This window comes from Nipponia nippon, unplaced genomic scaffold, assembly GCF_047370975.1.
Source record: "Nipponia nippon isolate SJK-2023a ecotype South Korea unplaced genomic scaffold, ASM4737097v1 scaffold_1, whole genome shotgun sequence".
NCBI classification, from domain to species: Eukaryota; Metazoa; Chordata; class Aves; order Pelecaniformes; family Threskiornithidae; genus Nipponia; species Nipponia nippon.
In genome coordinates this window covers 145,478,508-145,504,712 of record NW_028262290.1, presented here as the reverse complement: position 1 = coordinate 145,504,712, position 26,205 = coordinate 145,478,508, and the positions used below count along the sequence as shown (strand labels likewise).

The following is a 26,205-nucleotide window of genomic DNA, read 5'->3' as shown; positions in this document are numbered from 1 at the left end:
AGAGGCACGACATTGAGGCCCCTGCAAGATCTGGAATTGTCTTGTACCATATTCATGCACAGCATATGGAAGTCCCATTTCTTTAACTAGAGACATTCAAGGTACCTTCTTCTAAATACCTCCAACTTTTCCATGTAGGGCTCCACCCCGAGAGTTATAAATTCATGACATAAAACAGGCATGCCATTAGTATCTTTTACGCACAAGACTTCTCTAGCTACACAGGTCCCCTGACGTCTAATTAGAAAAGAAGTATGAATCTATGTGGCGTAACAGGGAGCAAATTGTAAATAATTCCCAAAAGCCTGGAAACACCCACACACGCATGCACGCACACGCACGTGCACACACACACACACACAGTGGAATCCAAGCTACTTAAGTATGTTGCAGCTACATAAATCAGAGAAGCACAATGAATTAGCTTCTTGTTAGTTCTGTGCTGCCACAACTAGATTAGTGCCCCTCCTGGTAATACCTGTTATGGCTACATTAGGCTCCATTCAAGTTCCTCACTGAAAGATAGCCATATTTTTTATATCAAAACCTGTAGAACAGATGACAATACAGAAAAGAAAAACTCAAGTATTCCTGATCATGAAGTTATTTTTTTAAGAGTTCATGCTGGTTCACTTCAGAGAGGTAAACTGCCCAGCAAGAGAGGTTGATTAGTGCTTTGCCAGGAAGTAGGTAGTATTATCATATTTATTTCCTTCAGATGGAAAAAACTGAAACCAAGACCAAGCAATTTAATTATTTCAATGGGACTTGGTGCTATCGACACAATTAGAAGCCAACTATTCCTAGATCCTGAGTGAGACTTCCTTCCCTCCTTCCCACTGCTGTCTCACAAATGGAAAAGGAGCCAAGAGGAACACAGCTACCTCGACCAGTTCGGTGGAGGGCACGCAGAGAAAAGTCTCTCCACTCATCTCCACTCCTTGTTTTTTTCCACCAGCACTTACTACGAGCTGCAAGATGAAGGTGAGAAGCAGAGGAGCTATGTTAAAAACACACAAACAAAACACTCAGCACTGGTGAGGCCACACCTGGAATACTGTGTCTAGTTCTAGGCTCCTCAGTACAAGAGAGACATGGACATACTGGAGAGAGTCCAACGAAAGGCAACAAAGATGATGAAGAGACTGGAGCATCTCACATATGAGAAAAGGCTGAGAGAGCTGGGATGGTTCAGCCTACAGAAGAGAAGGCTCAGGGAGGATCTTTTTTAATGTATATAAATACCTGAAGGGAGGGTGCAAAGAGGACAGAGCCAGGCTCTTCTCAGTGGTACCCAGTGATAGGACCAGAGGCAGTGGGCACAAACTGAAACACAGGAGGTTCTCTCTGAACATCAGGAAACACTTTTTCACCGTGAGGGTGACCAAGCACTGGCACAGGCTGCGCAGGGAGGTCGTGCCTTTTCTATCCTTGGAGATACTCAAAAGCTGTCCGGACATGGTCCTGGGCCACTGGCTCTAGGTGGCCCTGGCTGAGCAAGAGGGTTGGACCAGATGACCCCCAGAGGTGCGTTCCAACCTCAACCATTTTGTGATTCTGTGTAAAGTTTTCACAAGGCTGCTCACCCACACCATCTGTGAATACCATTTGTAAATACTTTGGTTTCATTACTTTCTCTTCACATTTATGAGGTGAACTGCACTGGTCCTGCCAACCCAGGACAATTTCCACACTCCACATCTCTTCCCCTCTACTCTGTAAACAGAAGTAAACTTCTCCCTTGTTATTTCATCAGCTGGAGCTGGCCAGTGTGATTGGTTTCTAAATGCTAGAAACCATTTGACCTTTGCTTACTTCACACAGCTCCCTCCCATGCGTGCCTCAGGTACAAACCTGCCTCTCAAACATAGTATGCTAACTGTGACCCGCTTCCATGGTACAAGGTATGCTCATTCCCTTCCTCCATTGCTTTCAGACACCATTCGGCACTAAACCAGTACGAAAGGATCCAGGTTAATTATAGTCATTGTTTTGCCTCATATTTGCTGTCAGAAATATCTATTTCTAAAAGTTAATTCCTGAGGGGAGAACACTGTCTTTAATCTCCGAGAGCTTCATGTACCCCAGGACGCTACGTTATAAAATAGGTATGTTGCACTCTACGTGAGGGACAGCTGATCTACCGTTCATAGACTCACGTACGTAACAGGACTTACAGCGCAGTGCCTCTACCTATGGCCTCCATAGAGCTCCCCACCTTTTTCTGGCCTGTTTGTGTATTGGATCATGGGGACAGAGGTAGGGGAAGGCCAGACATAGTATAAATCCCTTCAGTATACTGTCAATAATCAAAGAGGCTCCATCCTCAGTTAGTGAAATTCAAATTAAAGAAAGGAGACAAGGAAAAGAAAGCTATATGAAACTCAAACAGTAATATCATTATTAAAGAATCTATTTTGCATACACTACAGGAGGTTAGAGTAAACACCTGTTTTACTCTGGGGAAAAAAGGTATGGTCACAACAATTGCACAAATCACTAACTGGAAAGCACACTGAGTGTCTTGGGAGTAACACAGAAATGACCAATACCTCTCTCTGCATGGGTTTATTAAGGTTTTCCTCTCTAGTGGTTCCCTATCCTAAACTGAAACTACTTCAGGAGCCATTCTGCTACACGATTGAAGCCAGCGGCTCTCCCAGGCTTCCCTTGGGGGAATCCCAAAATTCATATGCAATGCTTAAAACGCAGCTGAGACATCTCTAAGCTAGTATGGGGAATGATGCCATACAGCATGACCCTCATTTTTCCAATTTAGGAAAGAAAAACTGTATTGCTTCTACACTTTGGCTGCTGCAGAGAAGCCACGGGTAAAGGCTTGCTAAGGGCGACTGTTTCACAAACCCACATCTAGCTCTGGATGTGAGCACATCTATCTTTCACATAGCGCTCTTCTCACTAACCACCCTGTTTCAGGCATGAATAACCCCATTCCTAGTACACGTGTGCAACATCTGCAGTTGAAAATTAATCAAATACTAGCATTTGTTATGTGTAAAGCAGGTATTTTTAAAGCAATTTACCAGCTTTAAAAAGTTAAATCTTTATCATTACCAGAAGAGAACCAAATATCACCTAAAATTTAAAGGCAAAGAATCAAAATGTCAAGTGATTTGTCCAAGGATGGACTCATGACTCTGAAGCAAACCTCAGAGGCTGAATTTAATTTTCCTACCTTTCAAGTCGGTACTTCAAGTTACACTCACACATGTCACACAACTTATTCATCTGAACATAGCATTAGATGTTGTTGCCTTAGGTTGAACTAAGGTGAACAAGGAAAAGTCATTCCAAAATCTCAGGGTTAAAATTTTACAGCGTTCTGCCACAGGAAATTTGCAGAACGGTGCTTGCGATAAAAATATTGCAATTCAAGTGAGTAGGTTCCCAAAGAAGCAATCCTGATTTATGGTTTTTAGACATGTTCCTGTGTTAATCCATGGTGTGATAAAAAATACTGTTGCTAAACAGTTACACATAACTCTCTCCTATCTTAAAGAACACCCTTACTACCTTTTCTCCCTTTGCTTAGTTTATGAAATAAGGTAAGTAGCGATGACTCAGAATAAACACTGAAAACACATCAATCTGTTCTCCCCACTGATTTCTAGGAGTTCAATAGCATGTTTCTAAAATAGGTGGGGTTTTCTCTTCTCACAGTGAAATTAGCTCTATCAGCAGTATGCCTGCTGCAAATGGAATCAGGGTCTGACTGATTCATGAATAGCACTCAAAAAGTAACTGTTCTCAAACCTGACTGTCCTTTGGCTGCTTCAAGATCTTCCACTCCTTCAGAAATTTAGCAGACAAATTTTCATACTTTTTAGAAGATAATGCTACCCTGCAAGGAGCCAGAAGTATAACTGGCATCTATCAACATCATCCTTAATATTCCCTAAGAAGTGCTCCATCCTGCAAGAGGACATAGGCAAACTCCAGGGAAGTGAAGATTTAATTTAAATAGACAACTTCAAAACTTTAGCCTGGAGAACACAAGTGACAAATGCTGGATTTCCAAGGCAACCAAAACATTTGCTCTGGACATCACAACCAAATCACTGAAATTATAAAGAGCTTTTCCATTCTTTGTAAGGATATTTTCAAAGAGACAAATCTATGAAGAGCAAAAGAGTCGAGTTTCGAGTTTCTTAAGAAAGTTAAAAATAGCTACTTGACTGCAAAAGTTTGAAAGTTGCATGCAATAGAGTGAATGAAATTCAGTGATTTTCCTTAAATGACCAATTATCAAGAAAACTCCTTCCTGCCTCTGAATTACTCTGCTATAAAATAGCTTTCCAATGATTAAGTTGTTCTCAAAAGAAATCCTAATTAATCCTACACTTACCATCACAATGTCTGATCATCCTACTACAACAGAGCCCAAAGTTTCTACTGGGAAAGGCCGCCAGGAGGGAGGAGAGATGAAACGCCAAGGTGTCCTGTGCCCTCTTAGATATGAGTTGGTGCTGTCAGCCTTGGCCTGCATACCCACACCCAGGGCCCCCTGGAAAGGCAGAGGTGGGACGTGGCTGGCAATGCCCAGTGCCCACAGCCCAGTCAAAGCCCACCTGAGGGAGCAAGAGCAGAGGCTCTGCAGCTATGGGAAATGTTCTGCTGGGCCAAGCATAGTCTGGGGGCACAGGAGAGCCAGCCAGGACTCCCAAACGTGCAAGCACTACACTAGATTTCCCTCATCTCTTATACAGCAACTCAAAAGGCTGTTGGGAGTAAGTTTTAGATGCTTTTGCTTTGCGAGGTTAATGCAGAGCATGATTTACCAGGCAGCCCGGAAAAGGAGCTCCCACTTTCTGCTCCATTGTTGATGAACTATTCCAATTCTGTTCTGTAATCAGAGGTTTATTTTGCAAACAGGAAAATCCCTACATAATCAAGTCAAAGCCACAAATGAGATTGCTTGGGCTGTAGGTTTTTATAGTTACCTGTATTTATGAAATTAAATTGCTTACTATACTCAAATACCTCTACATTTCCAAGCATATGGCATAAAAAAATGCCTCAAAAGATCACAAAAGATACCGTATGTTTATTCCACCAGTTCTTAAGAGGTTAATAAGCATCTGCCTCAAGTGCTAAAATGCAATGTCAAAGACACTCAATATCCCAAGCCAGAACTTCTATGCAAAAAACTCCTTCAAACAGGGGAGGACCACAGCTACAGGGTTTTATTAATGGTTTCAAAAATATAGCATTTGTCACTATGTTATGAAATGACAACTTTTTTTTTTTTAATATGAAGTAGTCATAAACCCCAGCATTGTCTTTTGATAACTGATCTTTAAGCGATATTATCTTTGTTTTCCTAGGGCTTGCGGGAGTTCATATAAAAATTGATTATCAGTGCTGTCAGATATCTGGACTTATTATGCACTCAGAGTAAGCTAATAATCCAAGCTTGTTTATACACAGGAACAAAAAAAAAAGCAAAAGAGGACACCACATGCAAAAATTGGTTGTACCAGTCTGTGGAGTTTCACTATTAAATTTAACGGAGTTAGAATACCACTTCAGACGCTCACGTTTCCACAAATGTGTGTGCGTGCTCATGTGGACATAGATGTGTGCATATGAAATGCACACAATGACCACAGAAAGTTCTATTTCTCTATTACTCTATTTAAGGGTTGGGTTTTTAAGGAGGGTTTTACTGATTTTCTCTAAGAGATGTTTTAATCATTCTATGTTTCATTTTATCAATAATCTCCTTTCTAGGATAAAACCCAAATTTTATATGCACAGCTAGAGTGCCTCAAACTGATTTAAAATTGTTTGAAATCAATAGTGAACTTAAAATTAAATCCTGAGATTCTTCACTGTCACTCTTTTCACTCACTCTGTCCTTCAGTGACTCACAAGTAATTGTTTGTGTGGGAAGAGAAAACAAATGCCTTTTGCACAGTGCAGACCATATGGCTTCATGGACTACAGATCTGTACAAATAGAAGTTTTACATTGATTCTAGCTTTTACTGAACAATAAAACTGTTCTTCAAGCTTTATGTAGGCCATCTATTCTATTTTACTTGTCACTGAGTAAAGCAAACATCTTGGTAAGTCTGGCTGCCAAAATAACACCAAAAAAGTGCATCCATATTTTCTCCTGTACTATCTTGCTTTAAAGAAAAACTAAGGAGAAAAAACCCAAATGATATGTTGTTCTGTACTTAACAAAACATTTTGTTTGAACAGATCATTACACTTCAGTTTCAGGGACCTCTAGAGATATCAGAGAAAAAAAAAAAAAAAAAAGAAAATGAAGAAAACGCCAAACTCACACAATTCATGGTGGACTTTTTGCCTTTTTCTATTGATGCTATTCTACTTCACTTAACTACGTAGTAGAAAAGGGACTGGAATGAGATGTCCCACCTGTCTGGGAAAGGTGTCTTAAACATTAAACTATTTTCTATGACACAGAATACTTCAATACTTTTTAAAAGTTGAAACAGCATCAGGAAAAGAGGTTGAGAGACACACTGGAGTCCAAAACCCTAACGCCATTCTTCAGTCACCTAGGTTATTTTCAAGGTACTTTAAAATTTCAGATCCAAAGCTTCACTCTCTGTACAAACCAGTAAGTAACAACACAGGGTACAATGGAACACAGAGGCTGGGCAAAAATCTATTAAGAGAGATTTGCAACCCTTTACAAATAGCTACAAAGATGTAATTGATTAAAAAAATAAATCAGTCCATTAAAAGCTTTAAAACTGGGAACTTTCTTTTACTTGTCATTTTTTATAAACAAGTAATCGATCCATAGCGTAGTTTCTGCAATGCCGTGTTTTTTGTTGCTTTGGAGAAACTAAGTTCTTTTCAGTTGCTTTGCTTGGTTTGTGAAACTTTGTGCGAGTCGCGCACACAAATGAGTTCAATGTGCAGACTGCTGCGTTTAAATTATTTTCCTCAACGACTTCTTTTACTTTTCCTGCATCTCAAAAACATAGCTGGTTGGAATAAAAAAAAAAAAAAAAGAGGAAAAATTCCAAAATAACTAAATTAATTCCTTGAAATGTGTTGTAGAACCCAGACTGCCATAAAAGGCGCTTTCATACTTCAAAGAGCAACTTCAATAATCAAAACAAAACATTTGCAATTGCCAGTTATATGCAAAGAATGTGCCACTTTTTAACATGTGAAATTTATTTTGATGTCCTATAGTAGAGTTCATACACATTTTTTGGTCTCTGTATTTTCCTCAAAGCTCCTCAGGTCTTGACTCGGTCACAAGTGGTGTGTGGGTGGAAGAATCCATCCCTCTTCCTTACAACGTAGCACATGAGCCTCAGACTGCAAAATTGCAAACTTTTATGTCAGCTACTAAAGCCACGCAACAGTGCAGAGTTATTAGCAGTTTTCTTCTTGTCTTCTCTTACATCATCAACTTATTTCAGATGTTGTTTTACACAAATACTGAAGTAAAGACTGTCAGGTCTTAATGTGTGTGTGTTTGGGGTTTTTTTAAGCTAGCTCTTTTGATGGACATTACATTACATTACATTACATTACAATGACATGTTTTGAACTGTACAAAAGAAATGGTTTGGCAGCGTCCCCACAAACATACAATTAAGGGCAGTTCTGTAAGCTACTTGTAGTCTATCTACATTACAAAGTATGAGACAAATCCTGAATTATTTGGAAGCATGGTTTTGCTTAACCCAAAGTCTGAATTGCCTCTACTATAATCACTACTTGAATATTTTCAATATCACCACAATGCGATAAACATGACAAGGAAAGTAAATTCAGTTTTATCTAGTAAATGGTATCTCTCTACTTGAAGAACTTGCAGAAAAATGTCATTTTGTAAAAGCAATCGAATTGGCGACTACTGAAGTTCAACTACAGAAATAACAGCACTGACAGAAATTCAAACTGCCCAATAAATTCTGAGAGACAGGAAACATTAAAAGTAAATAATCATTAAAAAAAAAAAAATCTTTAGTTTACATCTTACCACTTCGTAATCCTCACTTCCAAAAAGGTACATAGCTACACCTTCTCGGCCTGACACAAGACGTCTGGAGCATCCAAAACGCCTAAAGTAAGATCTTCAACTGCATCTTCAACTTCTGTGTTTCAGCCAGGCAGGCTTTACAGCTGCGATACAGTCCCAGCGCTCGTTTCCCACGCTCAAACTGCTCTTTAAGTATTGCGCTCAGGCACGAAAACAAAACCTCCTGCTGCAAGGGGCTGAGGAACCGACTGTCTGGCAAACTGCTCCGAAGCCGAAACCCGGCAGCCGGAGAGCAGCGGCGGCCCCGCGGCCGGCCGGGCTGTCAGCGCCGAGCGGGGCCGCGGCGCTCCTTCGGGCTCCGGCTCCTCGTCACGCGTCGCTGGCGCTGCGCTCATTGGCTGCGGGGAACAGCGGGGAGACGCGAGCGGGAGCCCGGTGAGCTGTGCTGTGGGATGGGATGGGGGAGCCCGGGAGGATCGCGGGAGTAGCATTTCTGGAGTGGGAGCGGACGCTCGGGTGTATTCATCACCGAGAGGCAGAGGGAGCAAATGCTGCAGCCGGGTGAAGCGCTCGGTGTGAGCGAGCACAACTAGTTCAATTTGGAGGAGCTCAGAAACAGGCAGTTCCCAATCTGGATTACCTGAGCTCATCTACATTTATCCCTCACTCTGCTGACAGTTCTGCAGACACCCATGGAAGTATCTCACTATCTATCTCTATTAAAAAAAAAAAAAAAAAATCATTCCAGGATAGTTTTCCGTTGCTATGTTTCACTCACTTCATTGCTTCCTTCTGCTGATCAATCCCAGACTGCTCTGCTAACAAAACACAGTGCAACTTTATAACACGCCAGCACTTAGGTAACAGAAAAGTTATACCCACTGCCTCCACAGCCTGGGAAGCAGATCCAGCGCACAATACCACGCCATGACAGAAGAGCCTGAGGCCCTGCCTCGTTCCTCGCCAACCTCCAGTCCAGGTAGAACAGGCAAGAAAAAGCAGCCAAAGAGCAGGATAAACCGCTGAAGACTAAAAGACTTCAGAGACTAATTCACCCATAGCATTCCAATCTACTATTAAAATGGGGCTGTAAAAATAAATCTCATTAAAAATGGTTTAGGAATACAGCATAAAGTAAGCCAAGCATACAAAAATACTGCCCTCTGGGAAAGGCTGTCCTTCACAACTGGGGAAGAGGCCACCAGCTGGCATCCAGTAACACAACCCCGATCAAAACAGCTTTAAAACACTGCTAAGAACCCCATCCCCTCTCTGCTCAGTCCTCTTATAGTTCATATTGCTGCTATCACTATATCCCATAATCAAAACTATACATAAGCTGTAGGAAAAATTATGGAATACGTAATGTCTGAGGAACAAAATGTGTGGGTGTATGCTTGCCCATTTATATCTATAATCATGTTAATATAATACACACAACGTATCATGACAAGATACCACGAACACATATAGCACTGAAAAACAGTTTGTGCTACTCAACTTCCTTCTCTTCACAGAGGAAAGAGGACAAGACCTCTTTCCTAAGAAAGACACCAAATGATGCAGTTCAAACACATTGTAAACATCCTCCCTGTTCCTCCCTCCGCCTCACCCCCTGCCTATTTTAAATAGATCTTCTCTTGACTACCTCGGTTTCTTTGCATGAGTTAGTAGAATATTCTCTCAATCTGCCTTCTCTGTCAAAACAGACCTTTGGTCCTCTGTTGACTGTATGTGATGTGACTCATGAGTCTGGATTTTTTAAGTTCTTGTATGTATTCATAAGCAGAGTTAAAAGCAAGCTATATACTCTTGGAAAGCGCAAATTAGAAATCAGAAGACATTAATTTTACTTCCCTTCACTATCTTCCAACCATGTTTACAAAATAGCAGTAGTTTAATCTGTCAGCCAAACTGGTCACTTCACATTATATCAACTGCAAATTACACTTCAAACAAGCAATATCATAATATTGTGTTACCAGAAAGTAAACAAAGCATGCACCATTCCTGCATGGAGGTAAATAACAGACATAAGACACCGCTAGTGGAATGCAATAATCACTTGTCCATGTTGGTTGCTACTACTGATGCTGAACGAGTGTGGTTACATACATTTATTAGTTTTAATATAATTGCCTAAGCTTTACTGCACAGCTTTTTAGCGTGAAACCACACCTGTCAATACTAGGCAAAACTAGTGTCATCACCCATTACTTCGCTTGTCTGATACAGCTCTTATAAGAAACTGAAATTTGGATGCCGTAACTTGATTGCTCCCTTCTTGGATATGGCTCTCACCATTAAATTTGGGGGGGGGGGGGGGGGGGGGAATGAGCAGGAATGTCACAAGTGCTCCTACTATCAAGAATAAGGAAAACATATTACTTTCTATGTATTAAAAATTATGGTGATTTTTTTTTTAAATAGTTTCATCAGTTCCTGTACTTTGGGCATGAATATGAAATCAGGGAGGATTGCAGTTTACATATACTCAACAGAGACTTAGGGCATTATTCAGACTGTCACCGTAAGTGACTTACATGTCACAAGTAATTCTCACTATAGACAGTACAAGCAGCCAGAGTCTGGCAGCTTGGACAGTAAATAAGCTGAATTGCTCATTGCTCTCTTGAATTGAAACATCATGACAGGTACCCAAGTCTATCTTAGGGCTCCACAAAGCAAATCTGTATATAGCTTTTATGGTTCGAGAGTTAAATTCTGCAAAAATGCCGCCGCTGTTTAGGGCATTTAAACTTAGCACAGCACTTCTGGATGACCTGTGCTCCACTCACAGCTAAATGACAGTGGTGAGTTTTCTCTGTGCTTTGTTCCCCCAGTGGCTCAATGTGGCATGGGGCTGGCCAACACAGGGCGGACAGCGTCTCGCTGGTGCTGACCCTTGCAGCAAGGCAGTACAGGTGGGATGATACACATAGAAAGAGTGAGCACAGAAGTGGAAACAGGAGAGAGAGAGTAGTAGGTTGGAAAAAGGAATCTGGAAGCAATTGGATTGGAGAGGTGGTGGGAATGGGAACGGTAGGAAACCAGAGTGCAGAACAAGGAAGGAAGCAGTGTCACTGCATGACCTACAGGGAGGAGATGCTATAGAATCATAGAATCATAGAATCATTTAGGTTGGAAAAGACCCTTAAGATCATCAGGTCCAACCACTAACCTAACACTGCCAAGTCCACCACTAAACCATGTCCTCGAGCACCACGTCTAGCCTTCTTTTAAATACCTCCAGGGATGGAGACTCAACCACTTCCCTGGGCAACCTGTTCCAATGCCTGACTACCCTTTCAGTGAAGAAGTTTTTTCTAATATCCAACCTAAACTTCCCCTGGCGCAGCTTGAGGCCGTTTCCTCTCGTCCTATCACTTGTTACTAGGGAGAAGAGACCAACCCCCACCTCACTACAACCTCCTTTCAGGTAGTTATGGAGACCGATAAGGTCTCCCCTCAGCCTCCTCTTCTCCAGACTAAACAACCCCAGCTCCTTCAGCCGCTCCTCAGAAGGCTTGTGCTTTAGACCCTTCACCAACTTCATTGCCTTTCTTTGGACACGCTCCAGCATCTCAATGTCCTTCTTGTAGTGAGGGGCCTAAAACTGAACACAGTACTTGAGGTGCGGCCTCACCAGTGCCGAGTACAGAGGGGCAATCACTTCCCTCGTCCTGCTGGCCACACTATTCCTGATACAAGCCAGGATGCCATTGGCCCTCTTGGCCACCTGAGCACACTGCTGGCTCATGTTCAGGTGGCTGTCAACCAACACCCCCAGCTCCTTTTCCACCAGGCAGCTCTCCAGCCACTCTTCCCCTATCCTGTAGCGTTGCATGGGGTTGTTGTGACCCAAGTGCAGGACCCGGCACTTAGCCTTGTTGAATCTCATACAGTTGGCCCCGGCCCAACGATCCAGCCTGTCCAGGTCCCTCTGTAGGGCCTTCCTACTCTCCAGCAGATCAACACTACCACCCAACTTGGTGTCATCTGCAAACTTACTGAGGGTGCACTCAATCGCCTCATCCACATCGTCGATAAAGATATTGAAACAGGACCGGCCCCGACATTGAGCCCTGGGGAACACCACTCGTGACCGGCCGCCAACTGGATTTGACTCCATTCACCACCACTCTCTGGGCTCGGCCATCCAGCCAGTTTTTTACCCAGCGCAGAGTGCACCCATCCAAGCCGTGAGCAGCCAGCTTCTCCAGGAGAATGCTGTGGGAGACTGTGTCAAAGGCCTTATGAAAGTCCAAGTAGACAACATCCACAGCCTTTCCCTCATCCACTAAGTGGGTCACCTTGTCATAGAAGGAGATCAGGTTGGTGAAGCAGGACCTCCCTTTTGTAAACTCATGCTGGCTGACCCTGATCCCCCGGTTGTCCCACACGTGCCGCGTAATGGCACTCAAGATGATCTGCTCCATGACCTTCCCTGGCACTGAGGTCAGGCTGACAGGCCTGTAGTTCCCCGGATCCTCCTTCCAACCCTTCTTGTAGATGGGTGTCACATTTGCTAACTTCCAGTCATCTGGGATCTCCCCGGTTGACCAGGACTGCTGATAAATGATGGAGAGTGGCTTGGCAAGCTCCTCTGCCAGCTCCCTCAGTATCCTTGGGTGGATCCCATCTGGCCCCATAGACTTGTGGGCATTCAGGTGGAGGAGCAGGTCAGTGACTGCCACCTCTTCGACAACTGGGGCTTCATTCTGCATCCTATCTATATCTCCCAGCTCAGGGGCCTGAAAACTCTGAGGATGACCAGTCTGACTATTAAAGACTGAGGCAAAGAAGGCATTAAGTACCTCAGCTTCTCCTCATCCTTTGTGGCAATGTTTCCCTCCACATCCAACAAAGGATGGAGATTCTCCTTGGCTTTAAACCAGGCCAGAAGACACAAATTAAGATCAGGCAAGAAAAACTTCATGGTAGGCAGGGAACACAATAGCATTTGAAAAGACCTGCACAGGGAAGGCTGGCTACCTGACTAGCCTAAAGCGAGGAGATAACCAGGGAAGAGGGGAATGGTGAAGAGCAGGGCAGAGATGCTGAGATGGGATGCCTGGGCAGAACTGGCTGATCAAGCAAATATGGGCTACTGAAAAACCTGTAGGGTGGAGACTTCAGCAAGAAATGAAGTTTAGGATAGCAATGGTACTGGGATAAAGGCAGAAAGTGTCAAAACCACAGCAATGGGTCTATAAAAAAAGAAGGTGGAAACAAAGCTAAGGGTGGAATTGCTCCTCTCCTTCACTGGTACTTTCCAGCAGGACATGTGCTTGAAGATGTATGACAGAGAGCTACACAGGTACACAAACCCAACTTGATGAAGACCAAGCCTTAAGAACCAGCCTTCAGACTAAAATAAAACAAACTACCTGGAGGCTTGACTGTGAGAGTCAGGACTACAGTCTGAAATGATGACTAAATCACAATAATAAAAGAAATCACTTCTTTAGCTTTCTACTGTACACAAGTACTTTTAGAATAGCTCTTGCTCATCTGTAGAATCCAGGACAGCAATAGCAATACTAAATATCTGTTAACAGAGGCAACCAGGTACAAATGCAGGTGTGTGAATATGTGTGGACTTCGTTTGGTCTGACTGTTTGTGTAAATTTTTTTCCTTTCATAAAATTCTACTAAGGTCTATAATACCTGATGGGAGGGAGTAAAGAAGACAGCACCAGACTCTTCTCAGTGGTTCCCAGTGAAAGGGCAAGATGCAATGAACATAGATTGAAATATAGGAAATTCCATTTAAACATAAGAAAATTCTTTTTTTCCTTTTTTTTTTTTTTTTTTTTTTTTTTTAACTGTGAGGGTGACTGAGCAGTGGCAAAGGTTGCCCAGGGAGGTTGTGGAGTCTCCATCCTTGGAGATATTTAAAAACCATCTGGACACACTCCTGGGCAACTGGGTCCAGGTAGACCTACTCCTAGCAGGTGACTGGACTCGATGACCTCCAGAGGTGCCTTCCTACCTCAACCACCCTGTGAAACCATAGCAAATGAACATGAAAAATATCTGATTTGTGTTGATATTTTAGTGATTCCATCTCTCCATTTTAATTTTCAAAGATCACGCATAATGACTTTTCAAATTGTCTAGGAGGATAGCATTTAACTCTGGTATTTAAACTCTGACCCATGTCTTTTAAGCATAGCTATGAATTGTCTACACTATAAATAACTGTATATCATACTACTTCAACATAGTGCCTTTGGGAAAACAAACAGAAAAAACTGCTGACATGGTTGTCAAGGTTAATAGACTAAACAGACCTTCCTCGATAAACAAGAATCTTTCAACTTGCATCCAACAGTAACAACTACTTTTTCTTCGGGAACTCATATGGAAAGCAATCAAATCTCTCTTACCTAATTCAGATTCAGATTCAAATTCAAACCCCAGTGAAGAATGTCAACAGCTTGTAACTGTCTTTTGCACAGCTAGCAACAAGAATTGTCTCTTGTAAACACAAGCGTTTCATTCTTAAGGAAACTTCGGCAATGCTCCTATTTTCATTTACCTGTGGCAAAAAATGCTGAAGAACTTGTCCCCTTTCACATATGGGCCCAAAGGGCAAGAGCTATTTCACTTTAATTACCTACCATCCAAAATATCTTATCCCACACCAGCACTAAATAATTCCTTGACAGTGTTATTAAATGGGAAAATGATGAATAGCAAGTAATTTTTCAGATTTGCCTATGAATTTTAGCTTTCCCTTTGATTTTTCTCCCATGGTGGTCAGGATCACTCTGGGCACCACATTTCCAGCAGCATAAACTGTGTCTCGCTTACACCTCCAGGAGTGTTATTGCCCTGAAAGAGCTACATGAAGGATTTGAAGCCCTGGCTGTCTTGTTCCTCTGAACATCAGCACATTCTGAAGGATGGTTCTTCTTTAAGTCTTCTCACTGCTCTTGTTACTCTCTGAATGCAGAATGATGGTAACCACAGTGTCCCGGCATTTAGAACGACTGGGAAAAAAGACTCTGTGTTCTAAGAAACACCCAAGTATTTAATGAAAATTATAGGAGTGTCTCAGCAAGAGAGACTGAAAACAAATTAACCCAGGAGAGTTAACAGATTGATCAGATCACCATGCTGCTCATATACTTTCATGACAGGTAAGTTATTCAGCTCAAGCTTTCCTGACTCCTGATAAACATCCCTATCTGTGTGTTGGGGGGAGGGAAGGAGCAGGGTGGAGGGGCCAGGAGACAATTTGGACCTCCTCCTTCACTTCTTTTGAAAGTACACCCCAAAAAATAGCATGTTTTGGGTCAAGTTAAAAGGTTTTTTTTCATTTGTTTGTTTTTAATTTTCACGTCAGCAGAAGTGTTGGGCAGCATCCCAGAACACAGTGCAGATTCCAAACCATAAAGGTGCTCTGCATTCATCTCCAGCAGACTTTGTATTTCTTTTCTGAATGTATCGGCTTTACTTCTAGTCATAAAACCAAAGTCCACCTCCTTACAGAAAATACCATATATCATGTAAGATGTTTGTAATTCTCCTTTACGGATGGTGTACATCTGAAAGAGGGTTGATAAGTAACATTTTATTCTGAGATTTAATTTAGGTATATAATAAACCAATTATGTCAACCAATTCAAGATGCAGTAATTAAACACTTCCTTAAGATTAATGTCACATCTTAAATCTCAAAAACAAGCTTAAAATGAATGAATAATAAAATAAAATCTGAAAGTATGCCTATGGAACTATTGGAATGCTATTTAAATTTTATTTTTAAACACTAAAGCTGCTTATCATTTGCAGATTGTTATTGGTTATTATGGTTACCATTCTCTAACACAATCCAATCTGCCTGCAGTTTTCTATTTCAGGATACAGCAGTGATAACATTAACAGCAGACTAAACTTCTCAACTTGCAAACATACTTACATTAGGGGCACATACTATCTCCTCCTGCATTGAAAGATAACATGAGTGTGTTCTCACAGTGTCACGGAAACAACAAAGTGCAAATGGCTGCCATTCTTCTTGCAGTCAGATGTTAAAACATTTAACCCAACTCACAATGAGTGTCAGGAACATAGCAAAGGTTTGATACCATTTGTATTATGGATACATTTGTATTATGGATACATAATACAAATACCTGTTGTATTATGGATCCTCTGCATCACTTGGATAGTGGAGAGGTGCTATAAATGCTATAAAGTTGGATGATCTGCCCACAGGTGATTGTTCCCATGTGTGGGCATGACTTTTTATTTTTATTTTTTAAATGTAATGCAGAGTCATGGGGAATATTGTCTTCCTGTAGCCTTGCAGCAATGTAGCACAGAGAATGGGGATACAGGCAGAAAGAACAAGTCGAGTACTCAACATGCCGTTGCGGTCTAGGATGCTCACACAAGTTGCCCGCAACCGAATGTGCTGCCAAACACTTCTGAAACAGCTGTAGATTTTGCCAGAGCTTTAAGGGGTTGGAAAAAAAATTGTCTTCAACAACCACATTTAAAAGAAATGATACCCTGAAGATTAAAACAGACATAATGTTCATTTTGCTGTATTTATTAATTGCAAGAAGGGAAACATATATGCTTTTGATCACAAGAATGTCAAAAATAGAACCAATTTTCATAAATAACACTAAGATCTTGAAGTAAAATACACAAAACTTACACAACCCTGGAAAAACAGCCTGTGATGGCTATAGTTCCTTAGAAAATACAGCTTTCCATTGAAAAGTTACTAATTTAATTCTAGAACATCACCACTACATGCTGCTACGCTGAAGGCTACATTAAATAAACACTGGGATTTAATCTCAGTGAAAGGCTTTCAACTCTCACACTCAGCACATGTCTGCTCCTGAGTGCACTGAAATGTTTCAAGTGTCACAAGCAGCTCGATGATCGCCAGATGCTGATCTCCCAGAGCTGGTGACTGAGGAGTAACTTTGCCTTGTAGCTGTGTACAGAAGCCACCATGAACTACCAGGGGTATTAACCACCTCTGGCCATGGCCACAGCCTGAAAACTGTGCTCGAGTTACAGGTTGTCCTCTGGGTACTATTGCTGTGCAATCCCCATACTTGGGACATTGACTTATCAACTGATACTTCACAGAGGAGAGGTCTGAGCCCTTTGTCCTTTAAAACTGTTTTGGCTTTTAAGATGAGGTAATAATTCATGTATCGAGTCCAACGATACCTCAAAATCGTATTTATAAAAGTGCTTGTAAAACTTGAGCTATTGAGACCTTCAAATTCTGTTCTCGTTTCAGAAACAAAAGTGTATCTGATCAGCAGAGCCACCACAGCAGGCCACAGGAGGTATTTTGGCACACTTTGGCTTTGTTTATGCATTTTGGCACAAACCATCATTCCACAATTCCATCAGTTTAAGTTATTGATTCTCAACAAATGTTGTGGTTTCTTTGGCCTCATCACTTTTTCAAATCTCACTTCTCATTTCTCATTTTTATTATGTTTGAAACCTCTAATATTTCTCGTGCTTACATTTCTGGCAATCCTAAAAGCTTTATTGATTACGTTTAATTTTTGGTGAAGACTGGCTTGTACAATTTAATGAGCTCCAGTGAAATGAGTCCTGGTGAAATGTGAAAGCTGGAAAACTTGTCTCTGCAGAAAGGACTATGTATCACTTGAGACCCACTTCAGAGCTCAGAATAGGAATTAAGTGGAATTTAGGCAGCACATGTGCTGTTGTAACGGCCTCTCTCACCTATGAGGATGGGCGTCACCCTGGCACTGGAGAAACATACTTCAGTTTAATGAGCAGGGAGCCAGATGTGCAACCCTGGCTAATAACTTTTGGTGCGTTGTGGTGAAAACACAGCCAGAAGAACCAGTAAGTTAGCTAAGCAGAGTCAGTAGTTTGCAATGTAACGGATGCAATATGTACAGTAAGTTGTTCCTTACAGAGAACTAATGCAACGTGTTACAACGACATTTTCAGAACTGTCCTGATGAGATGCAGCATGAAGGTAAGATACTTTCAGTCGCTTTTCTGTGTCCACCCAAATTAACAGAATCTTGTTAGGAGACTGTAAGAATACTTAGGGCAGAGTGGAAAGGTCTTCCCTCTCCTACATTGAATTATACATATTTACATATTTACATATTTATTAAATATGTAGGATATGTAGGATACATATCCTACATATTTATTATACATATTTTTTCCCATTTATATTCTCCTAGATTTATATTCTCCTAGATTGGTGTAAAAATGTGATTTTTCAATTACATTTCTGTGTTTTGTACACTTTTCCCCTCCCTGTTGCTACGATTCACAGTGCTTGTAAAAAGCATGCTCTGAACAGCCTGGTTCCCCAGTGCTGACAATACTGAAAGCTCATGCATCAAACCAAACAGCATACCTCAAACTGCATTTCTATGTCAGGCTTGCTGTCTGAGGCTGCAGGGCTCTGATACTCCAAGAAAAGCACTCCAGCATTTTCTACATCCCAGTCAGAGTTTTAAAGGTGAACCTGTTCGTGTGATTCAGCAGTCATCCCCCACTACCTTTTTCAGGTTCAAATCTGTGATACCAAGGGGAGTTGTGTGAGGATTTCTGAAGTCACTGAGAAACTCCTCCTAAGTACAAAAAATTTACTAGACAATTGATTTACCATGATGAAGACAGCCAATAATATGAGAATTCTGATCAAATCCATAATTGTTGATCTTAAAATGGTGGTAACATGTAAAAAGACAGTATTTTGAATTCCAAGTTACAAGAATTTCTCCTCTCCTAAATTCATAAAACTGAACCTAAGTTGTATATCATGTTGTGCATGATATGAAGGGAATAATGGATTTACACTAAACCAGCATCAATGCAGAAAGTTGCTTTTAAAATTTAAGAAGGAAATGATTCTCTCAAGCAGTTTAGTTCAGACACTTTAAGCTTCTCCTAAAATGAAAGACTTCTGACATTACGATGCTAGTTGCTTTGGTTAAGTCTATACAAATTCTAACGAAGCTGGGAGATCCGTGTGAAAGCACAGCAATAGAAGTTGGTCACATTTTCTTGACAGAAAACATTCAGCCAGAAAATATCATGATGTTCTGGGAACTCACTGATTTACTTACAATTTGGCAGAAAGTTATCAAAGTGCTTAGTTTGAAAATGACTTTTCTAGTATTCCACCGTAGCATAAGCTATTGAAAGTATTATACAATTAAGCTTTACCCTGTTTCTTACATACCAAAGTGACCCTGTTTCCAAGAGAAACTGGAAATATTGCTGAAAAGCAGTATTTAAAAAGTTCAAACATTACTTTTTCCAGTGCCTTACCTATGTTCACTTACTAGTTTCTAGAGAGCAAATATTAAAGAGATTACTCTTTCAAATAATACTATGATTTGAAAATACTTGTTTCATTGTTACATTATTAAACGGCAAGAAAGATATGCATATTTTATTATCATATAATGATAAAGTATATGTGAATGTGACATAAAAAGAAAAAAACTTTCCAATAAAAATGTCACTGAATAGTGCTGAAACAAATAAGCAAAATCATAAGGCTCTTAATAAGAGGGGAAAATGTAAAGCCCAAGCATGTCTAGGGCACACAGATTTTCAAAGAAACTCTATCCCGATGTACTAAGCTGCTGAACTGTGTACTCACAAGACTGTGCTGAATTGCACGGAAACCATAATGCGTACTTGACTGAGGACGCTGTCAAACTGAGAAGACACTAAGTTGCATTACAACTCTTGCAACTGTGAGCCAGTCTTTCTACTGACAGCCTTTGATCAGCATCAGCCTATTCAAAGTGAAATTTACCTTTTATACCTAGAATTGCTAGCAGAGTTTTAAACTGGTATTTTTTTCTGACAATAATATTCTACCAATACCATTAACTAACAAGCTAATAACTTTTAAAGGACAAATACTCTAAATCGTCAATCTGTCAGCATCCTTTCAGCAGCCTCAAAACATTCAGAAAAAAATAGAAACTTATATCCACTAAAATACTGAAAAATGCAATGTATCATTAATGATGAGCTGAAGAAAAACAAGTTGTTTTGTGAACAGCAGAAGTAACGAAGCCTGGTTTCCCACACACACCTCCACAATACCTTCAGCTCTCTCTCATTTTCCCTACACACCACATGCTCTGTACCCTCGGTTCCCCTTCCCTCCCCAAACTTCCCTTCCCTTTCTGCGAGTTGCTGGTTGAACAAGAGGCAGCATTTGTTTCAGCTACTCTAGAGTTAAATTTGTGCTCACCGGCTGGCTGGATGCTATCTTTTGGATGCCAGAGGAGCCCAGGGAGTGCCTTGACTCTCACACACTGGCATGTCGAGCAAATGGCTTTAACAGCTCCATCCAGCCTCCAAGAAGGTCTGTTATAAGCACTCAGTACTTCTGAGACCTCTGCAAGACTGATTTAAATTGGCCATTGGATTCAAGTTACTAAGAAGCACAACTAACAGATGGAAAGTGGGATTGCATAAATTTTGTCTTAGGAAACCAACCTAAAAATCAGAGCTGTTATACAAAGACTGTCCATACACTTTAATACTCAGCAGCTTGTTTAAATATAAGATGATGGCATGAGCAGCAATGTAAACATTTAGGCTGTCAGTCAGTATGGAGAATTTTCAAACCATCTTTTTCACAGAACATTGGTTGCTGTTACTAAACCAGTTGCAAGTACGATATAAACCACAGGCTTTCACGCAGTGTACATGCTGCACCAGTGGTGCATAAAAATTTGCAAAGAAATACTGTACTTATAACAAAGGACTTTAGAGACCAGTAATAAAAAAAACCTGCCAAAAGTCATACGTGCGTATGTAATTAGAAAACCTGTTTTCAAAATTATAACATTGTCTGTATTTTGGCCCATAGCAAAAAAACAGAAATTAAATAAAGCAGCCCAGTGGTTTAATAGCCTACAAAATAAGTATCTGAATGCAGTGCAAGTTTCAAGGCACTTTACCTCCCCTCCTTTTACACCGCTTTTATGCTGCTGCACTTCCACACTATCCATCCTGGGAAGCAAATAGCAGAATTTGCCCTTTCAAGTTTATGAATTCCTAGGCTCATTCACTGAAATTTGAAAACTGAATAAAAAATAGCTGCAGCAATTATATATTCCACTCATGCTGAAAACATAAATTCAGGAAAATCTGGGTAAATTTGCAAAAAGCAGGATGTCACTTCTCTGCATAGTGGGTGAGGTAAGGACAAAATGACAGCCTCAGGAGACCACTAGGAATTACTGCGCCTGATGTGCTTACACTTTCTGGCAGTTACAGAAGTTTCCATATTGAAGAATTTCTATGTCACAAGGACTGTGTTGGTGGTGAAAAACGTGTCAGTGGTTATGCAATAAGTATTACTTTATTGCATCCTACTGCAACATTTTAATTGACTTGAATACTTCAGGAGTCAACTTGTTACAAGGGACATCCTGAAGTTTGGCAATTCAGAAAAAAAGTACCCATTAAACGGTTATAGGAATTTCTGTTGAATTATGCAATTGGTATCCACTTTTGATGCAACATAGGTCATTAAGAGACCAGCATCAATAGTCAATTTACTTAATTATACATGCCAACAAATATGAAAGATAAAGTTCTCAAGCTATATCTCTTTTTTTAATCTTCCCAATCTTCCCATTACTTTCCTCTCATCCATCTAAACAACACGTTTTTCAATTAGATATTGTTTGAGGACTAGTACCGCTAAAACCAAGCTAATTTGCAAGCACAGCTCCCTTTAAAAGGCTTCAGAACAAGAACTGACTACAGCCAAAATTCACATTAGCAAAGCTAAATGGTCCTTGTCCCCTCATGACGCATCTAGAAACTAGGATAGAAACTGAGGAAACGTGGAAAGAACCATCATCAACCATCATTTTGAAAGAAGGGTTGACCAAATGTTCAGAAATTCACATAATGTAGATGGCTGAATCCCTTCAGCCAAATTTTATTCCTTTCTGCCTGTGTTCCACTTCACCTATCCTGCTTTGTTGCTGCTTCGCAGTTCACAAGGGCTCTACATCCACAGCACTGCTCACTGCAATCTCCTCACCCTGTCAAACAGTAACTTCTTCCTCCATCCACCAGGACCTCTATGACTATGCCAAATAGAGCTTGGACTTCTTCATGATGTTATATGAGGGAAAAGCTTTGTTTTACTCTATAGCCCAGATAAATCAAACTCACCTTCCCCTTGATGACATTATTTGATGACCAGCAGACAGAAAGCTGAAAATGTTGCATGGAAACACGGACATTATTTGTGCTAAGTTCTAACATCAGGTAGCTTCTCTTTAGGAAAACAATATTTTCCAATTGATTTTTTTTTTTCATTTTACACCCTTTTCCCACCCAAAAAGTTATTCTCTATTTTTTTTTTCCCGTTTATAATTGTATTGGGATTAAGAACTCTTAAGAACTGCTTGGAAAAGATATATATTAAAACTTAAAGACGTAAGCTATATTAATTACATAAGAAAATGCTAAAGGCAGCTAAAGCTACGGTTGGACTCGATGATCTTAAGGGTCTTTTCCAACCTAAATGATTCTGTGATTCTACTAGTAGCTGATTTCTGCTGTTCTGAACATCCATGCTGAAAACAAGTCCAGTGAAGTTGTATACCTTCCTACTTCATGGCACACTTCCTATAAGACCCATTGTGGCATTATTTCCCCCACAAACATATGAACACGTTCTAATTTGAATAAAGAAAAGTTGTCTGTAAGAGGAGGATAGAATGGATGTTAGCAACAACTATTCAGCTTCCTATGTGGAGGTCCCTAAATAATCCAGGAATAGGAATGATCCAAATCTGATTTCCTTCTAGAAGAAAGCTGTGGAGCAGCTGTTACACAAGACACTGTCCCTGGGTTTTTTCAGAATAACTCTGGAAAGCTACTGTCACGCCTCCAGTACACTTCTTTCACTGCAACTATACTCAAATCTCTCATAAAGGTTATAGAAAGCAGCAAGTTTAAGCAAAACATTTGGCTGAAGTTTAGGCCTATGTTACTTTTATTATTTTAATCTCCATCCTTTGTTTTCTACAGTGTAAAAAAGAAAACAGAGCACATCCAATTATAACATTTTAAAAATATTTGTCATCTATTTCTGTTTTATTTCATAAGCACAGCTGTGGTGGGATATCTTCTACTATAAGTCCCTGGCCCCAGGATACATGTACCTGGTCAAATGCTGCCAAACCAAAACTCATGAGCATGTTACAACCTACTCCAAACCAAAAATAATACAGAGTGTAACATTTGTGTCTGTAAAGAGAATGTACTTCAAACTACTGCCAGCAGAGAGTCCCATTGCTCTCGTATTGAGGAGAAAACAATTGAGCACAATCCCCCAAAACATGGAACAAACAGCAACCTACTTCATTTTAACTATTTTAATAGGGTTATAGATAGAAGCACTCTCAGCAACAGCCACCTGTGAGTGCTTTCCCTTCCCCTCAGCTCTAGTTTTTTTGCAGTTTTTCAACGTGACAGCAAGTTAGTTTTTAAAAAGGAAGCTCAAAAGTATAATTTGGACTTCCACAAAAAGGCTGCCACATTTTTCAACAATATTTGAGCTTGGCTAGATGAGAGGAAAGTGAAACAGTTTAACTGTAATTAAGTTAACTTGCAAGCCAGCCCATACACTGCATTGTAAAATTAAAGGGCTCCCGAGCATCTGGCCTGCACTCCTTCAGCATATGCTTACCCCAGGAGTAATGTGCTTAGTCTGAGGAGACATCAGGCGTCTGTCAAGCATGTCAGCCTCGCTCCAAGTGGGCCAGCCTTCCAGCAGCAGCAACGCTTCTTACAGGAGCAAAACCTCTGACACAAAGCAGTGCACCAGCAAAAACTTCAGCAAATCAGCCTAACTAACCATTAGTTGAAATACTTGTCCATCTATAGCCTGGCTTAAAGTGCCCAGCTTTTGTCTATATGGAGCGATACTGTTTGCTGGCGATTTCTCTCAGCTGTTGATCTGATTCAGTCCCTATGTTAGGTTACAGCTCAGCAGAGAGCCCGTCACCATCAATTACCCAGGAGGAGTGGGAGGGCTCCGTGCTCCCGGTGACGTCAGCCGCTTTAGGAACGAAGCCCGCGCACTTGCTGGGGTAACATAACATTTTATTACTCTCAGATGCATGCCCTGCAGCACATATGGCCTCCTGTTAACATACAACAACTGTCTATGCAGCCAGAAACAAATCATGGAGAAGTATCTGCACATGAACACTGGATAATCAGACTTCTTGATGTTTGTGGATATGGATATTTTTTCTTTTTTTTCCCTCTCCTGAACAGAGATATTAGGCACTGGTATTTCAAGTTGGAAATCACAATTCAAGTTGGAAATCTCCCCTGTAAAAGGAAAATTATGCTTGACCAATAATTAAGGTAGAAGATATATTATGGTAGAAGATGAACCTTAATCATGGTTCTTTACAAAAACTACCATCGTAAAAAACATCTCTGCCATCAGCATGGCAGACTCCCATGCACTAGCCAGTCCACTGAAATCATCAGGGAAACTCACATGCATAATATTATTGGCCCTAATGTGTTTAAAAGTTTGCAAGATTAGGGTCAACTGGCTTAAAATAAGAGTATAGGTTAAATGTAAATAAGAAGAATGAAGGATACATGTCTGTATTGGTCAGAGGCTTCTGGAGGTGTAGGAAAAAGGAGTAAGGAGCAGGCAGCAACAGGCAGGGAATGGTATGAACAGAGAAAGAGCTGCGGAGAAAAGCTTTCTGCTCCTGTTACCACTGAGATAATAAATGATGAGGCAGTGACTCCTGAGAGTAGCAACAAGCACAAACATTTTTTTTGGCTCCAGCTGCTCAGTGAGCTAGGCAATCTTCTCCTCTGCTTACACTTCGAGACTGGTCTTTAATAGGCATGCTAGGCAAGTAAAGCCCCATAAAGACAAAACTCTGGTCTGTGAGAGCTGAAAACATTGCCTATTTCCAAAGGCCAAACTCTTAACACTGACTTTGTAATTACACTCTGTAGAGCTGACAGTAGTTGGAGAGGCAAGGGCAGACCCCACCTACGTGTCACACAATAACAATCAAAACAGATTAATTATTGTCTTTAAATAAAGACTTCAGACTGGCTTCCATTTATATTAACCGGTTTCTACACATATTTTCACACAGCCACTTGTAAGGTGTACCAAGGTCAATATAAAGTTATGCATTTCCCTCCCTTCCATCACTTAAAATGTGATTTCTTATTTATATTAGCTGCATACCATATTGTTAACAATTCTGACTCACTGAAACTAGAAGTGACTTTTGCTTTATACATGATCAGGTTTGCCTTTTTTTTTTTTTGCAAGGGAAGGCTGAGAATGCAGGATTGTTAAAATTTTACCACTGCTTCAGAAACAAATAAGTAGAAACCTTGCATAAGTTTTTGAAGATAGCCAAGTATTTCTTTCTCATTAAATAGATATTTCTATTTACCTGAAACAGATTCAGCAAAGAAAAATACACAGAACGTTGTCAACCTCTTGTATAATTTATTTTGACTTCCATAAGGCACTTCTAGGATGCATTATTAAACTGGAAATGTTGAAACAACTACTGTTTTCAGAGGAAGCAAACTGTAAACTTCAGCGAATACAATTTTAGAAGGCTGTGAGAAGTATAGCAATTTCCAATGCAATACTGTATTAATAAAGTTGGGTTTTTTTACAGTACAATTACTGAGCTAGCTTTTTGGCAACGTTATCATCCTTAAAAAGTTTAACACATGCTGTGGGACACAAATACCTTGGGGCAAATCAAAACTACTCTGAAGAATACACAATCACAGTCCCAGCTGGAATATTGCAATTAGGACAGGGCAGCTCTGATTCCAGAGGCTTATTTTCTGCCCTTCGGCAGATTTTACAGAATACTGAAACTAAGCTTGCAAGACCAGGCTGTCATCATGAGAAATTTTGGCATCACAATATTGAAACAAAAGAACTTTGTACTAGAAAACACAGTAATAAGATGTTTTAAACTGCAGAAACAGCAATAGAGAAATTCCCTGGTACCAATCATAAAATTTCAAAAGCTCCCTAAATATTCTAGCCATAGAATACAAACCACTTCTTTTTCTTTCTTTCTTTTTTTTTTTTTTTTAATTTTTTTTTAACTTCTGAGCAGCCGACAGTCATGGAACTAGTGTGTA

General features: G+C 40.5%; 2 protein-coding genes across 32 annotated transcripts in view; one reads left to right on the top strand and one right to left on the bottom strand.

Moving 5' to 3' along the window:
* Window positions 1-26,205, bottom strand: part of CACNB2 (calcium voltage-gated channel auxiliary subunit beta 2) — a 259,039-nt gene that overhangs the window by 104,453 nt on the left and 128,381 nt on the right. The window contains exon 1 of one of the 5 annotated variants that reach the window (XM_087776204.1): window positions 7,999-8,317. The exons of the other annotated variants lie outside the window; for them this stretch is intronic. Coding sequence (XP_087632330.1) covers window positions 7,999-8,031 — 33 coding nt within the window. The 5' untranslated portion in view covers window positions 8,032-8,317. Of the gene's footprint in view, window positions 1-7,998; window positions 8,318-26,205 lie in introns of those variants that run through there. 5 annotated transcript variants of the gene reach the window in all.
* The window catches only part of LOC148057653 (uncharacterized), a 69,780-nt gene continuing 51,886 nt past the window's right edge, over window positions 8,312-26,205 (top strand). For 10 of the 27 annotated variants that reach the window (XR_015708628.1, XR_015708619.1, XR_015708621.1 and 7 more), the window contains exons 1-5: window positions 8,312-8,433; window positions 14,960-15,146; window positions 17,279-17,327; window positions 17,974-18,001; window positions 24,011-24,134. Coding sequence is in view for 10 of the 27 variants with exons in the window: in XM_087776376.1 (XP_087632502.1) it covers window positions 15,121-15,146; window positions 17,279-17,327; window positions 17,974-18,001; window positions 24,011-24,134 (227 nt within the window). In the remaining 17 variants the exon portion in view is untranslated. Of the gene's footprint in view, window positions 8,434-14,959; window positions 15,147-17,278; window positions 17,328-17,759; window positions 18,002-24,010; window positions 24,135-26,205 lie in introns of those variants that run through there. The other 17 variants (XR_015708649.1, XR_015708647.1, XR_015708604.1 and 14 more) reach the window with 6 other exon arrangements.